The sequence below is a fragment of the Sardina pilchardus genome, chromosome 11 (assembly GCF_963854185.1).
Source record: "Sardina pilchardus chromosome 11, fSarPil1.1, whole genome shotgun sequence".
Lineage (NCBI taxonomy): Eukaryota > Metazoa > Chordata > Actinopteri > Clupeiformes > Clupeidae > Sardina > Sardina pilchardus.
This window is the reverse complement of record NC_085004.1, coordinates 9,279,747-9,293,563: the sequence shown is the minus strand read 5'-3', so window position 1 is coordinate 9,293,563 and position 13,817 is coordinate 9,279,747. Positions and strand designations below refer to the sequence as shown.

At 43.1% G+C, this 13,817-nt stretch overlaps 2 protein-coding genes across 2 annotated transcripts in view; one reads left to right on the top strand and one right to left on the bottom strand.

Annotated features, from left to right (window-relative positions):
* Nucleotides 1-4,500, top strand: part of brd8b (bromodomain containing 8b) — a 21,507-nt gene extending 17,007 nt beyond the window's left edge. Inside the window, exon 21 of the mRNA XM_062549926.1 lies at nucleotides 3,085-4,500. Within this exon, the coding sequence (XP_062405910.1) occupies nucleotides 3,085-3,144 (60 nt within the window). The 3' untranslated portion in view covers nucleotides 3,145-4,500. The remainder of the gene's footprint in view (nucleotides 1-3,084) is intronic.
* Nucleotides 4,501-4,510: 10 nt separating this feature from the next.
* Nucleotides 4,511-6,497, bottom strand: si:ch211-39i2.2 (DNA damage-inducible transcript 4-like protein-like). The gene is made up of 2 exons (XM_062548556.1): nucleotides 6,247-6,497; nucleotides 4,511-5,855 (listed from the first exon to the last, which is right to left on the bottom strand). Exons 1-2 carry the CDS (start codon nucleotides 6,401-6,403, stop codon nucleotides 5,398-5,400), a joined length of 615 nt encoding a protein of 204 aa, XP_062404540.1. The 5' UTR covers nucleotides 6,404-6,497; the 3' UTR covers nucleotides 4,511-5,397.
* Between the last annotated feature and the right edge of the window lie 7,320 nt (nucleotides 6,498-13,817).

Below are 13,817 nucleotides of genomic sequence, written 5' to 3'. Positions count from 1 at the left end.
TTTTTTTGGCCGCTCTAGTGGTCTGTAGCGGTAAAACCACACTTGCAACTTCAGGAGACACCGGGCACGCACCCATGCTCTACTCCAGGAAGTGTCATGTAAAGTCTCATGAAAAGGCACGGCAGACTGACCGATTGAGGAGTTTTGTCAAATATACACGCTAAAGATGTAGGGGAAGCTCTGCAGAGAAATATGCAAGCATAAAACGAGCGAAAATGAAAAGTGAAAGCGAAACCGGCGATGAAATTGCCAATCCTGCATAGTATACCTTTAAAGCATATCGCAGATCCCTCTCAGGACATTCTCTGATTTTATCCGTACCACCTTGTGTCAGTGAGGGTGAAGTACACTCAGTACACACTGTGTTTCTTTGTTAGTTTGTTTTGTTTTGGGTTGTTTGTGTGTGCTATGTTGATCCTCCCCCTTGTTCCATGCATGTTAAACTCCATAAGAGAGAAAGGTGGATTGACGTCCTATCCCAATTGCAAAGGCAATGAACTCTCTCTTCCAACTTGAAGTGTGTGTGTGTGTGCATGTGTGCGTGTGTGCGTGTGCGCGCGCACACGTGCGAGGTATGTTGTGGTTAGAAGGATAGTCACCAGGGGTGCGTTTCTACAAAAGTTAAATGTGTCGCCACTAAACCACTGTGGTACGACACAACTTTTGCTCCAACAACAACCTTGTAACACCTGTGTTTAGAGAGCACTGTTGTTTGGTTGAAAATATCCGTTTCCGTCGATCAGAACACTGTCTGGTGTTAAAGGAACACTTCACCGTTTTTTCATATTGAACTATGTTATTCGCTTAATTAAGTCAAGTTGATACATACCTCTCACGTTTCAATTCGTGCACTCACTGGCTCTGGCACCAATATTATTCCGCCAGAGCCAGTGAGTACACGCATTGAAACGTGAGAGGTATGTATCAACTCTTCTTAATTAGGGAAATAACATAGTTTAATATGAAAAAAACGGTGAAGTGGTCCTTTAACAACGTCCTAAGTTGAAAATAGCCATTTCCATCGACCAGATCACTGTCCGGTGTTAATGACGTCAGGCTATAAGTTGAAAAGCCGTTTCCATCGACCAGAACACTGTCCGATGTTAATGACGTTAGGCTATAAGTTGATGGTAAAGCATTTTAAAACTTTTGTCCTGCACATTTACTAGAGCCTCTGTACAGCTGCATCTTACATAGAAATGATGGAGAACGTACAACCAACAAAATCAATATAGAGAAATGGTGGAAGCCTCTGCTTGTACACAGGCGTGAATGAGTGGACGTTGTGGACGAGGTGGTGTGTGCGTGCGTGTGTGTGTGTAACCAAAGATACTTCAATACTGACAAGATAGAGCAACTTAATGCATCTCTATGGAAGCAAAATTCGAACAGTTCCTGTCTGCTTAAAGAGGCGTGTTGCAAAGACGTCATAGTGGGATATCGATCTCTGTCAGATTGGCAAGCAGTTCAGTTCGAATGTTAGCAGGTCTGCTTAAAGGGGGATTTAGCCCCCCTCCCCCTTGTGAAGACAGAACGCGGAAATGATCGAACGTTTGCGCCTCTCGCTCTGCTTTAACCCTCTCTGGTGTAACTACTACTACTACTGTAACCTCTGTCATTCCACCCCTGCACTCAAGACGAATGATTGTAAATTTAAAACGTTAAATGATAAATGAAATTGGAGGGTGTTCAGGTATGAACAGAGGGTCCGTCTAGGCAAACTAATGCAATTAAAACGTTGACAACATGTCCTTGAATGAGGCTTTAACCACTACTCTCGACCTGTCATTGGAACTACCCTTTCTAGAAACACGCAGTCCAAGAAAGACAGTTCTAACTAGATTTGTGGTGTATTATGTAACCTTTGTCTTGTCTTGTCATGTATATTTTGAAACGTTTTTTCTTTGCCATCAATCTTGGCCAGGGCTCCCTGGGAGAAGAGTTATTGTAACTCAATGGGATCTTTCTTGGTTAAATAAAGGTTAAATTAATAAATAAATACTACAAAGATGGCGATAGAGGTTAGCTAGGGACCTTTTCTAGAAACGCACCCTTGGTTGGTTTTGGCATGAATAATTAAGCGATGTAGCACGAGTGGGAGTGGGTGGTTGTAATTGTAATTGTTGTTGTAATTTCTATTACTTGCAGGACAAACTGCCGTTACTAGTTCTAAATGGATGGTTGCTATGGCCAAAGGCCAGTCGTTAGTTCTAAAAGCACGTTGCTATAGCCAAAAGCCAGTCGTTAGTTCTATCTCTCCCGTTGTCAAGCAATGTAGCCTAATAAACATTAGCTCGCATTGCGTCTGGTTAGGTTTTAGCTTTGAAACATCACTATTTTACTTAGCCTACATGCCATCCAACTAGCTAATATTCACCTCCGTCATATTCTATGTTCTGAGTGTCTGTATTTCAGCTTGGATGCAACGTGACAGTTTGTTTTACACTTCACAACTTGACATTGTATTGCGGAGTGATTTATTATTAGCTGTGAAAAGTCCGAGTGGATTATCGTGGGATATTTCAACTCATGGAACGTCTCTCGGCCAATCAGAAACAAAGAAACAGCTTCATAGAACCCAATTGTTGTATAATGTGGTGTATATGATATTGTTGGTTTAGGGATGAATGGTGTATATGATATTGTTGTATTGAACACGTATGATTGGACACACACATTTGCACACAGTGTCTCACTCACTGACCCCTCTCCTCAGACTCTGCCAAACTCCCCTGTGTTTTCTCTCTGACACACACACACACACACACACACACACACTCACACTCGTGCTCTTTTGCATGCTGTGTATGTGGGAAGCTGTCTTTTCTCTGCTATGGTCAGCAGTTCTGAAAAAGTGCCTTTTGTCTGTCTGTCTACCTCCCCCTCTTCTCTGATGCTCCTCAATTTCTACTATCCCATCACCTCCCTCTTTCCCTCCCACTCTCTCTCTCTCTCCCTCCCTCCCACCCTCTCTGTCTCTCCCTCCCTCCCTCCTTCCCTCTTTCTCCCTCTCTCTCCCTCCCTCTCCTCCTTTATCTCTTTCTCCACCTCCTCCTGCCATCTCTCGGTTCCTCTGCTGTTCAGGATGGAGGCACTAGAGGGCGCCGCAGTGCCATCGAGGCTGACCTCAAGATGAAGAAGTGACCTCAAGCCCAAGTGGACATGCGTTGCTGGACAGGAAGAGGCCTGGTTCCCTCTGTTCCCGGTTCCTCTGACTGTGGCCCTGTTCTGTTCCGTGGAGAGGAGCGGAGTTCTCTGCCCTAGAACTCCTAACGTTATGATTCAGGAAATCTATGTACTTCATCTTGCTCAGGCTATTCAGAATGTACCATCATCATTCTCATCCTCATTAAATTTAGCCATGGTCCTGCACAGCCTGACTGCAGCGGCCCTGTATGTGCATTAGACACACACACACACACACACACACACACACACACACACACACACACACACACACACACACACAGAAACCCCACAGATGTGAACACTGTGGTCGTGGTCAGAGCCCCCGGTACATGGACTTCTGTAAAAGTACTAGTTGTGATGTTGAAATTATCGGAGCATCCATGTATTCTTGAATAAATTCTGCAGTTTGCAGGCTCACACTTGAAAGAAAATCATTTGAATTCACTGGCGGTACCAAGGTACCAGAAGTGCACATCTTATCTTTGTACTTCAGTTGTCCCAGATTCCCATCAACTCCATTGTTTTGTTTGTTTTGATTTGTGTGATTCAAACTGGAAATCCTAGTGAGATTAAAAGGGTTGTGGTAGGTTTTATATATTTCATTTGTATTTCTTGTACGTCGTGGAAAACAGACATCTAGTACAAATGTGACTAGCTGATTTGATCAGTATTTTTCCATATTCAGAGCAATGCAGACTATTAAACATTTGATCAAATGCTCTGCATTGTTCTTGATGTGGTAGAGAGGGTAGTGTCTTAGTGTCACCTGACTGGAATGTTTAGCATTTGTAAGATGCTTGTTGACTCGAGCCTTAGGGAAGTGATCATCAATGCTAACAACCAAGGATCTTAGAGCACTATGCACGTAGCGCTCTATGATCCTGGCTGGAAACTGAGGTGAATCAGTCAGTCTAGCACTGGCTTACACAACCACTGTTACCCAGGACAACCGTAACACATGGGTTGTGTGCAAAACCATGGATTACTCTGTACACTTACACTTTTCATGGCTTCTTGCAGACTGTTGGCGTGTGCGTGTGCGTGTGTGTGTGTGTGTGTGTGTGTAGAGCCCCCCCCCCCCCAGGATTGTATGCGTGCTCGTGTGCTTGGCAGAGCTTAAGAGAATTCACATGCAACTCGCAAGTGTTTTTCCACCTATACATGTTCCAGGTGTTGGTTGTGAACTGAGCAGCTAGTTTTGTACATAAGAAAGTCAGTATATGTGTACAGATTTTTTTTTTTTTTTTTTTTTAGTGTAATGGCTGTGTTATCATGTAAGAGTTGAATAAAGGAGATTGTGAGAAACCACAAGATTCTGAGGTCTGTAAAAATATTTATTTGTATACCGGTATGCAATTCGATTCACCAGAGAGAATACTGAAAAGGGACACATAAGACATCAAGCATTTGAGCAAGACCAGCTTGTTCATTACACATATACCTCAGATGAACTACAGGTCAAGAGTTAAAAAATAAATAAATAAACTGCTCAAGGACAGTAGAAGTCTTAACGTCATACAATCATCCCAGTCTTGATTCTTTTATCCTTGCGCAAATATCCATCACAGTTCAGTTGTCACAATAAACAAACTATACATACAATAAACACTCACACAACCTCCCCATGCAGGTCAATAAATAATGTTTCACAGATCTACCACCCAACAGAACAAAAGTGACATCGCGCCAGTAGTTTGCGGTCCTCACCAGCCACCAATCCAAAATAGAACGAGTGCTTCCTTAGAATTGTGAAGCTTAACGTTCTAACCCTGCTGGATCAACCTTGAGTGCGCAGTTCAGATTAGTGTAATAGCCTCCGATGAAGCTCACCTTTAGAAATCGCATGCCTAAATCAATTCTCACCTCAGTGCATTCAACTGTCCATACACAATTACACAACAGCGTAAAATACTTTAGTTGACCTTAATCCAAAATCAGCTAATTTAGGCAGCAACCCATTAATAGTGACTTACTATTTATTGACATTCACATAGTAGCCATTTCACCCACAATGGCCCAATAAGAAACACTTCATTGGAATGTCCCTTCTCAGGGAGTGTGTGCAAGAAAAACAACAGAACATCGATGCAAAATAAAATGGAAACTAATATCTGCATGATAACCTAGTGAATATAGTGCAGCATAACGACATGTCGACACAGCCCATTTACGATACGAGTATTGCTACACCAGAGCTACGTCTACATTCTAGAACCAGGAGTTGTGCTCCTGGATGGTTGGGCTGGCCGAGGAGTAGAGTTTCTGTTTGATGAGCCGGTACTCCGGTCGCAGGCGCAGCACCTTGTCGGCCCCGAAGAGATTCCTGAGGGGTGGCCAGCCGTCCTGGTCCGGCCGAAGCACAACCGAGAGCTCGAAAGTCGGAGTGAGGTGATCCACGGGGACTACGTTGCCCAGCTTCTGGAGTGCGCCGTTGGTCTCCAAGAACAGATTGATTAGCGCGCCGCGGAGCCCACACGGTTCGTCGGTGGAGGCGGCCAGGATGTCTCGCGCAATATATGAGATCATCCGGCGCGGAAGCAACAGCTCTCGGCACCTGAGACTGGACGTCTTGGCGTCGGACAAACATCTCTCGATCCGACGGACCAGATCGAGCTGGAGGGTCCGCTCTTCCCTCTCCTCCTCCAAACTGCACTCCGATCCAAGACCTGCGCAACAAAGAGTCAAAAGATTAGTCATGGTTTCATGTTGACTGGTGAAGTTTTATAGGCTACTCAGCACTTAAAGCAACTGACCTCCAATCTCCCTGGCAAACCGGGAAACTAACAGTCAGCCCATTTCTATCTCGTGCCTGGTCACGGGACGCACTAAACAACTAGGGATTAACCTTTGTTACAATAGGCTAACGAAAAATGGGACTGCGGGGTGACGGTACTGACATCCTCCTGAGATGTTACATCAGATAACTCAAATGACTACATTTAGGCTATTCAATTCCAACAACCTTAACTGTCGATTGTTTAGGCTATGCCTATAAGAGCTGGACTTAACCTACATCTATAAAATGAAATATGGATATGGATATGACAGATTACTCACTCGAGGAACTAACTGCTTTCTTAAGTCCATCGCCGGTTCTCTGACGGTTGTCCATGGCGAACCGAAACACAAACTTTCTCAGAAACTCCCCAACGCTTTCTTCTTCCATCCCGATGGACAGTCCAGTTCCGAGCACAAGAGCGGGGGTATAGACCATCTTTCTTTGAAATTCTCCGATAATTCGCCCACCTTAGACACAGGTCGTAGGGTTATGTTATCCATGTATGTTTGTGAGTAGAGCTTGAATGCGATGGGAAGCCGGTTGTGTGTCGCATTTATAGCAGCCTCCTCTAATCGGCTATTGCATCAGCTGTAGCTCACGCGTGGGGGACGGACTCCTCGTCACTATGGGAACTCAGCGCGCCTGTGTGCATTCGCAACACCCTAGAGCGGTGAAGTCAGCTGGCGCAATCGTCAGTCGTCTTGCATCGCGTTTAGAATGAGTCTGGGGCTAGCGTTACAGGGAAACAGAGTTAATTAATTTGTGCCCATTTTAGTCAGACAAATCATGCATGTTTTAAGTATTTCCTCCAATGTTTTTTGTTTTTTTTTGGTCTGGCTAATAGCAGCTATTACCATGGGCTATCTCGTTTGACAGCTTACACTAGCAATATCCTACTCTAAGAATAAACTGGAGTGGATTGTCACCACAGCCATCAATACAACTGTGACTTTTCCTCAGCCTATAGGCCTAGGCAACGATGGATAACTGAACGGGCAGGCCTCCCGGGCCCAAGCCATAGGACCCAAGAGATCAGGGGACCCTGAAGTCCAACAAGCCTCCGTGTGAACTCCTACTATGTTCTCCACTCCTGATATCTGATATCTCCTTCAGTCAAATAACACAAACCATGTTATGTGATGATGATGAATAGGCCTCCTCAATCATACCATGGGTTATGTTAGTCACCCCTGATATCTCAATGGGGCCCCTTAATCAAGTAACAAGTTACGCTATGTGATAATTTTGCTTTGTAATTGACACCTTTTTTTGCAACAATATGCCTTGAATTTCTTGATGGTTATTTTTATGCCTCAATCGCTTTTGGTAATCTGTCCATTTCAGGCATGCAAACTCCTCACCTTTCGGCGAAATTCGCCGTTTTGAATCAAAAATAGGTGACTTACATGATTCGTGCAGATCCGATGAGAAAATATTTAGGGGGGGGGGGGGGGGGGGGGGGGGGGTCAAGGTGAATTGAATTTACAACTGAGTTTAAAAATCATGCGCAGACGCTAATGCATCTTGAGGTGTTTCCAGAGCCGCATTTAAAACGTGTCTGATCAGCAAGGGATGCGTGAATGTAGCCCTTATGCGTTTAATAAACATTAGTGGAAGCTAATTGTTGACAAAGACGCAACGAACAGAACGCGCAGATAGATGCGTCTCAGGTGGAATAGTGATTCTGGACAGATGGAGGAGAGATGCCGAGGGATTTCACAGGTGGGCTAGTTGAAACTTTCAACTTCTATTAGAGAAAGACGCTGAGTGAAGCAACGGGCATAGGTTGTTTTCTTCTAATGTTATGAAAGTCAGCGAAATTAGACAAAAATGTAGACATAACTAACGAGTTATTTTGATGAAGAATACGTGCAGTTTGAACCATCTAGATCGGCAAAAGGTGAAGCAAATAGGCAGACTTTATCAGTATATCAAAGGCTAATGTGACAGTTGAATTAAATGCTCATAAACTGGTCTGGTTTGTTTTGTCCGGAGACGTAGTTGATTGACATGATAATGCTGTCTTTAAGAAACGTGGGCCCTGTTACTCGAAGCACACTGCGCATAGACCTTGCGCAAAGCCTACGCAAACGATCTGCAACTCAAATGATTCGCTATAGTAACGTAGCCAAAAAAAGTTGCGACTGCTTCAGACCACACGTAATGCACGTAACCGTTTGAGTGTGTGTGACTTGCGACAAGTTTCAGTTACACCCGGATCATTACGAGTTCGTAAGCCATGCGTAACGTAAATTTACATTTGATTGTCGAGTTACAGGACCCTGATCAGTAGCCTAGTCTGTGCCTACAGGTAGCCTACAGTTTAACATGTAATATGAAGACAGTTCACATAACTTTATTGGTTGGTTAAACACACTAGCACAATATAAACCACTAGTAGCCTAGGCTGCATATTAAAACATTTAAAAACAATTTGAAAAAATGAAGCCTATCTACCCTATTTTATATAATAAATATTAGGCCTAGTTTGAAATAGTGTGTCTCAAGCAAGTTTAATGATTACCTGGTTTGGTCCAACAAATATTCAGACTTATAGTTTAAAGGGACACTTCACCGATTAGCAGCTTTGTATCTTTAGAAAACCAGTCATGTTTTTGAATGGTCGTGCATCATTCCCTCATTTTGCCTTGAGATGGGAGAAATACGGATTTCAGTGAAACCCATGAATAGGACTTCCTGCTTTCAATGATGTAAAATTATGATTTTTACATCATTGAAAGCAGGAAGTCCAACATTGAAATCAGTATTTCTCCCATCTCAAGGCAAAATGAAGGAATAATGTATGACCATTCAAAAACATGACTAGTTTTCTAAAGATACAAAGCTTAATGCTAATCGGTGAAGTGTCCCTGTGTCCATTAGGCCTATGAAATCATCAGAAAAGAAAGCGGGTCCGTCACACTTTGGAAGATTTTTTTTTGCGCGCGCGGGGGGGGGGGGGGGGGGGGGGGGGGGTCGGAGAAGAGTCTCACCTTTTTCACCCCTGACCAGTTTGCATGCCTGCCATTTATTTACACAAAACTTGTCAGAAGACATCATTTAAGGGGCTTTCAATTTTTTTTTTTTTCTTTCAGCTCAGCTTAACTGTTCCTTACTTGCTGAGACAAACAGAGGGAGTGCCCTTTCACATATGAGCCCAGGGGTCCAGTGGTCCATAATCATTCTATGACTATCTTCAATACAAAATACTCAGTAGGCTAACACTTTCCACTCTAATCACCACTTCTTCCCCCCTGGAAGGTACTGCAGGTCCACGTCAACTAAAAGCACCCATATCAATAGCCTAATGCCTTCTTTTCTGCTATAAAACTACAACAACTCAGCTGGCCCACTATATGAGAGAGAGAGAGAGAGAGAGAGAGAGAGAGAAACAGGAGTGTGCATGGCCTAACAGGAGTGTGGATGGCCTAAAACAGACCCCTCTGCTCTAACTCACAGTTTTGTCTTATACCTTTGTCCTTGCAACCTTCAGTCTAGCAGTCTAGACATCATGCGATGATCCATGAATTTGTCACAGTCTGGATATGGCCTTTCAACCAATAAGACAGCAGTAGCCTACACCACCCCAGCTAGCATAGTCCCGCCTTCGAGGTCCAGGTGAACTTCCTTCACACCACACCTCCATGACTCGCCACAGACAGGAAGCCAGGAGGCCTCTATACCAACGCAAATGAGTTACTCAGCAACTTCGGGAATTTTCCCAAGTGACCTCACCCAGCTCTCTCTCTCTTTCTCTCTCTTTCTCTCTCTCTCTCTCTCTCTCTCTCTTCTCTCTCTCTCTCTCTCTCTCTCTCTCTCTCTCTCTCTCTCTCTCTCACGTCACGTGCCGTACACGGACACTGCTCTAATGTTTCATGTTAAAGCAGAAATTAGTGGCGAGGTTGGTGAATGATTACAGGTTCGGTTGCTTCTGTGGAATCACAGGGGAAGTCCAGCACAGTCCCACACTTACAGTCACACCATATAGTTTCTGTTCCTATTTGTGACGTTTAGTAGGAGTAGTTGACTCTTATGTGTGTGTGTGTGTGTGTGTGTGTGTGTGTGTGTGTGTGTGTGTTGGGGGTGGGGGGTGGGGGTGTCTTATATATCACTTTGTTTTAACGTAGTTTATCACCGTCATGTTTTTCGTTGGTTTCCCATAACCTTAACCATATGTGGAATAGTTTAGCATCGTCATGTTTCCCATAACCATAACTAATGAGGAAGACTTTATCACCATCATGTTATGCTCTCTTCCAAATAACCAAGTGAATGTGCCCTGACATGTCCTGATATGTCCTACAATGTGGATAAAATACATCAGAAATGATGTGGGAAATCTTGTGTGGTGTCCCGGTAGGGTTTTGCCATTTGAGGATTGTTTTTGTTTGTGGCTGGTGTAGAATATCCTGAAATTGGTTTCGATGACAGTAGCTAACTAAGCAAATGCTCAACAATCTCTTTAAATGTGGCATGTCTATAACAATCTACATACATGTATTGTATGCACTAATATTTATACTTCTGGGTTTGTACTGTTGTATTATTATGTAATGTCTGTATTGTTATATTATTATATCATTCTCTAATACAGTACATAATGACTTATTTGTTATGGTGGCATGTTCCATCTTTACGGACATTTCTTGATAGCTGCAGGGAATCTGGTTGATCTGGAGCATCTTTGAAATCTGTTTGGAACATGTTGTCTAGTCCATCACTGTCACAGATGAACCTGATAGGCAGGTTTCTCCATTAGTCAGGTGAGTGTGTTCAGAACGCTAGTCAGGTGTTTGTTCAGGAGGGTAGTCAGGTGAGTGTTTCCAGTGTGTTCCAGGACTGTGTGTGACTTAGAGATATGAGTCACGAGGCTCATTATTCAAGTATTATTATTGAACATGATATTAAACTATTCACAGTTAAATGAAGCATTAGACATGATATTTAAACTTACTCACAGCACATTTAAAGGTATTATTATTTAACATTATATACATTATATTAAACTGCTCACAGTAAATCTATAGTATTATTATTCAAGTTATATTAACTACTCAGTACACGTAAAGGTTATAGAAGACTGATATGTAGGACACACATTTATGCTAACTATGTACAAACTTCACTGAGAAAAGTCTTTTTAAAATTGTATTTTCTGATGCAATCACAGCTCAGTGCTGAATCATGTTCTGAATCATCCCATGATCTCTCCCTCTCTCCTCATATCTGTGTGTGTGTGTGTGTGTGTGTGTGTGTGTGTGTGTGTGTGTGTGTGTGTGTGTGTGTGTGCTGATCTTGTTGCTACTCTGTAGACCTTATAGGATGAATGTGTTTATGGCATTGCTATTCTGTTCTATTTAGTCTGATACTGATATTGTTTATTTAATTAATATGTGACTTTTTAAACTATTCATTTTCATGTCATGTAATGTTAATTAGTGTAAATGGAAGTTGCTTTGGAGTTGCTTTTCCAAACATATACAGCAATGCTGGACCTTTAGAACTATCCAAATCATGCAGAGTAAGCTTCAGACCTTTCCTTTTCATGAATCTAGATGCTGGGCTTCCCAAGGAGAACATTTTCTTTTTGTGTGTTTTACAACATCAAACTCTGTCATGAAAAACCTTGGAGCAAAGAGCTGTCACAAAGTGAATGATCCAGAACCTTTATTAAAGTCACACGTAATCAACGGGTACATTTCAGGTTTTTCTGCAGTCAAAACAGAACAATTGGGGCTTTTATTTGTCTTACCCAAACTGAAACATCCTGTAAACATCAACTGGGCACAAGCGTGATATTTGAATTTAATTGCCAATCAAATTACATCTCCTCCCTTCATGCTTCTGAGGGGGCGTGTCCCAGAAGAGTGCATGAGTTTGGTGTGTTTGTCTTTCATCAGGCCCGTTTCAAGGAATTTGGGGGCCCTAGGCAAAATGGACTTAGAGGCCCCCCCCCACCCCGCCCCCGCCGCCGCCGCCGCCGCCGCTGCTGATGCACCTCCAACCACCACCAACCCAACCGGAAGACAACACATAGACAGACTGTTTCACACACACTTTATTTTCTGCACAGGTCATTGTCTAATAATTTCACAGCGTACACTATCAGAGAGAACTCTTGGCCATTGTGCAGGGTCATCAGCTTTAATGATAGAGCTTGTAGTACCTTGTGCAGAGGGAACATCAGAGCTGAGAACTTGTGCAGACTCAATTGACATTGAGGCCATGGCACCACTGCATACATACAATCTCTCCCATGTCCTCTTCTTCCTCACAAATGAGAGGTGGAGATGATGGTGGAGCTGGGAAATATAATATTTTATTTGTCATGTACAGGGTGCATCACATAAGGATAGCCACTTAATCAAATATCTGAAATGTAGCCTACAAAAAAAATTGAGTGATCATTTTATTATAATGAGATCACTATCAGTTCAGAGAGAGAAATGCACTCTACCTTCATCAATGGAGGCATCCGTAGGTAGAGGGCTTAGAAATTTAAGCCAAGTAGCCTACCTTGAAGGAGAGAGAAAAGATTGGCATATGTCAGTTTCTGATTTTGATATTTAGAAGAAATACAGCTGCTTTCACAACTACCAATGCTTAAAATAACCCAAGCTTATGTTTATGTTTAACACACGGAGTTTTACATAGGCTACTTAGCTTGACAGATTTAAACATTCTGCTGTCTGAGTATTGGACAGATGAAGCTGATGTTTTAAAGACGGAACAGCCAGCTTTCGGCTTCGTGCATGTGAATGACACGGTTTCCACACGAACAAACTGACTGCCACCGCAGTTGCCTTAATTAACTGAACACTTGAGCTAACGTTACTGTAGCCTATATTTGTGTTGCTACATGGCTAATTCATCCGATGTAGGCTACTAGTAAATGATCACTTACCGCTATCTGTTTTTCTTATCTTCTTCTTCCTTTCACTTCTGTCTTTTCTGGCTTGGATAACTCCGCGGCCTAAAAAGGACTCTGGTTTCATATTTTCCCGGGACTGGAATCACGCAACTGAGTGCTGGCTGGCTGGCTACCGTCAGCAACGGGGGAGGGGGCCTCTTTAGGGGGATCCCGAAAATAGCGTCATTGCACTTTTCGGCATTGACCATCACAGAATTTAAAGGGGAACACACAATTTGTCGTTGCATTTTATTCATAATCAGTCGGTGTCTGGGGGCCCCAGGCAAGCTCGGGGCCCCAAGCAATTGCCTGGTTTGCTTGCCTTGTTGCGACGGGCCTGTCTTTCATACACAGACCTTACACAGACACACACACACAGAGTAGTCTGGCTATCACCATAATCTCAGTCTTTCAAGATTGAACATTAGTCTGGGGAGTCCGGGCTCTATTTCTACTGCACAAGAGGCGTGATCAATGCCCGTAGTTCAAATGACTCTGTCCTTCAACCAATCAGACCAACGTGGACAGGAAGCAGGAGAGATAAATGTGCAGGTTTCCAGCCTGAGCTGCAGGGCAAAATCCAAATCACCGGCAGATCAGGCAGCCAACATAAAGAGCGGACACGTCAGGGACAATGAGGAGAACTTGGCCAAATATTGAGGACACATTTGGTCAATTAGATACTCTAAGGCAGGGGTCTGCAACCTTTATTATCAAAAGAGCCATTTTGACCCCTCTTCTGCCAAAGAAAATTGTTGGGAGCCGCAAAAAATAATAGAGCTTGTAAACTTCTAAAAGTTTCTTTTTTTAATCTTTTTTTATTATTATTTGACCTGTTACAACCACTGAATACAACAACAGAAGTGCAGTGTGCATTCACAGGCCTACTTTGAAATAAGTTACAGTAAACTGTGAACTGTAGGCCTTTTTAAGTCCTTC

Excerpts from the sequence above, each read along its gene's own strand:
- si:ch211-39i2.2 (XM_062548556.1), bottom strand. The coding sequence starts at position 6,403 with ATGGTCTATACCCCCGCTCTTGTGCTCGGAACTGGACTGTCCATCGGG. Across the intron at positions 5,856-6,246 it reads GAAAGCAGTTAGTTCCTCGA|GTCTTGGATCGGAGTGCAGT; the intron begins GTGAGTAATCTG and ends TTTGTTGCGCAG.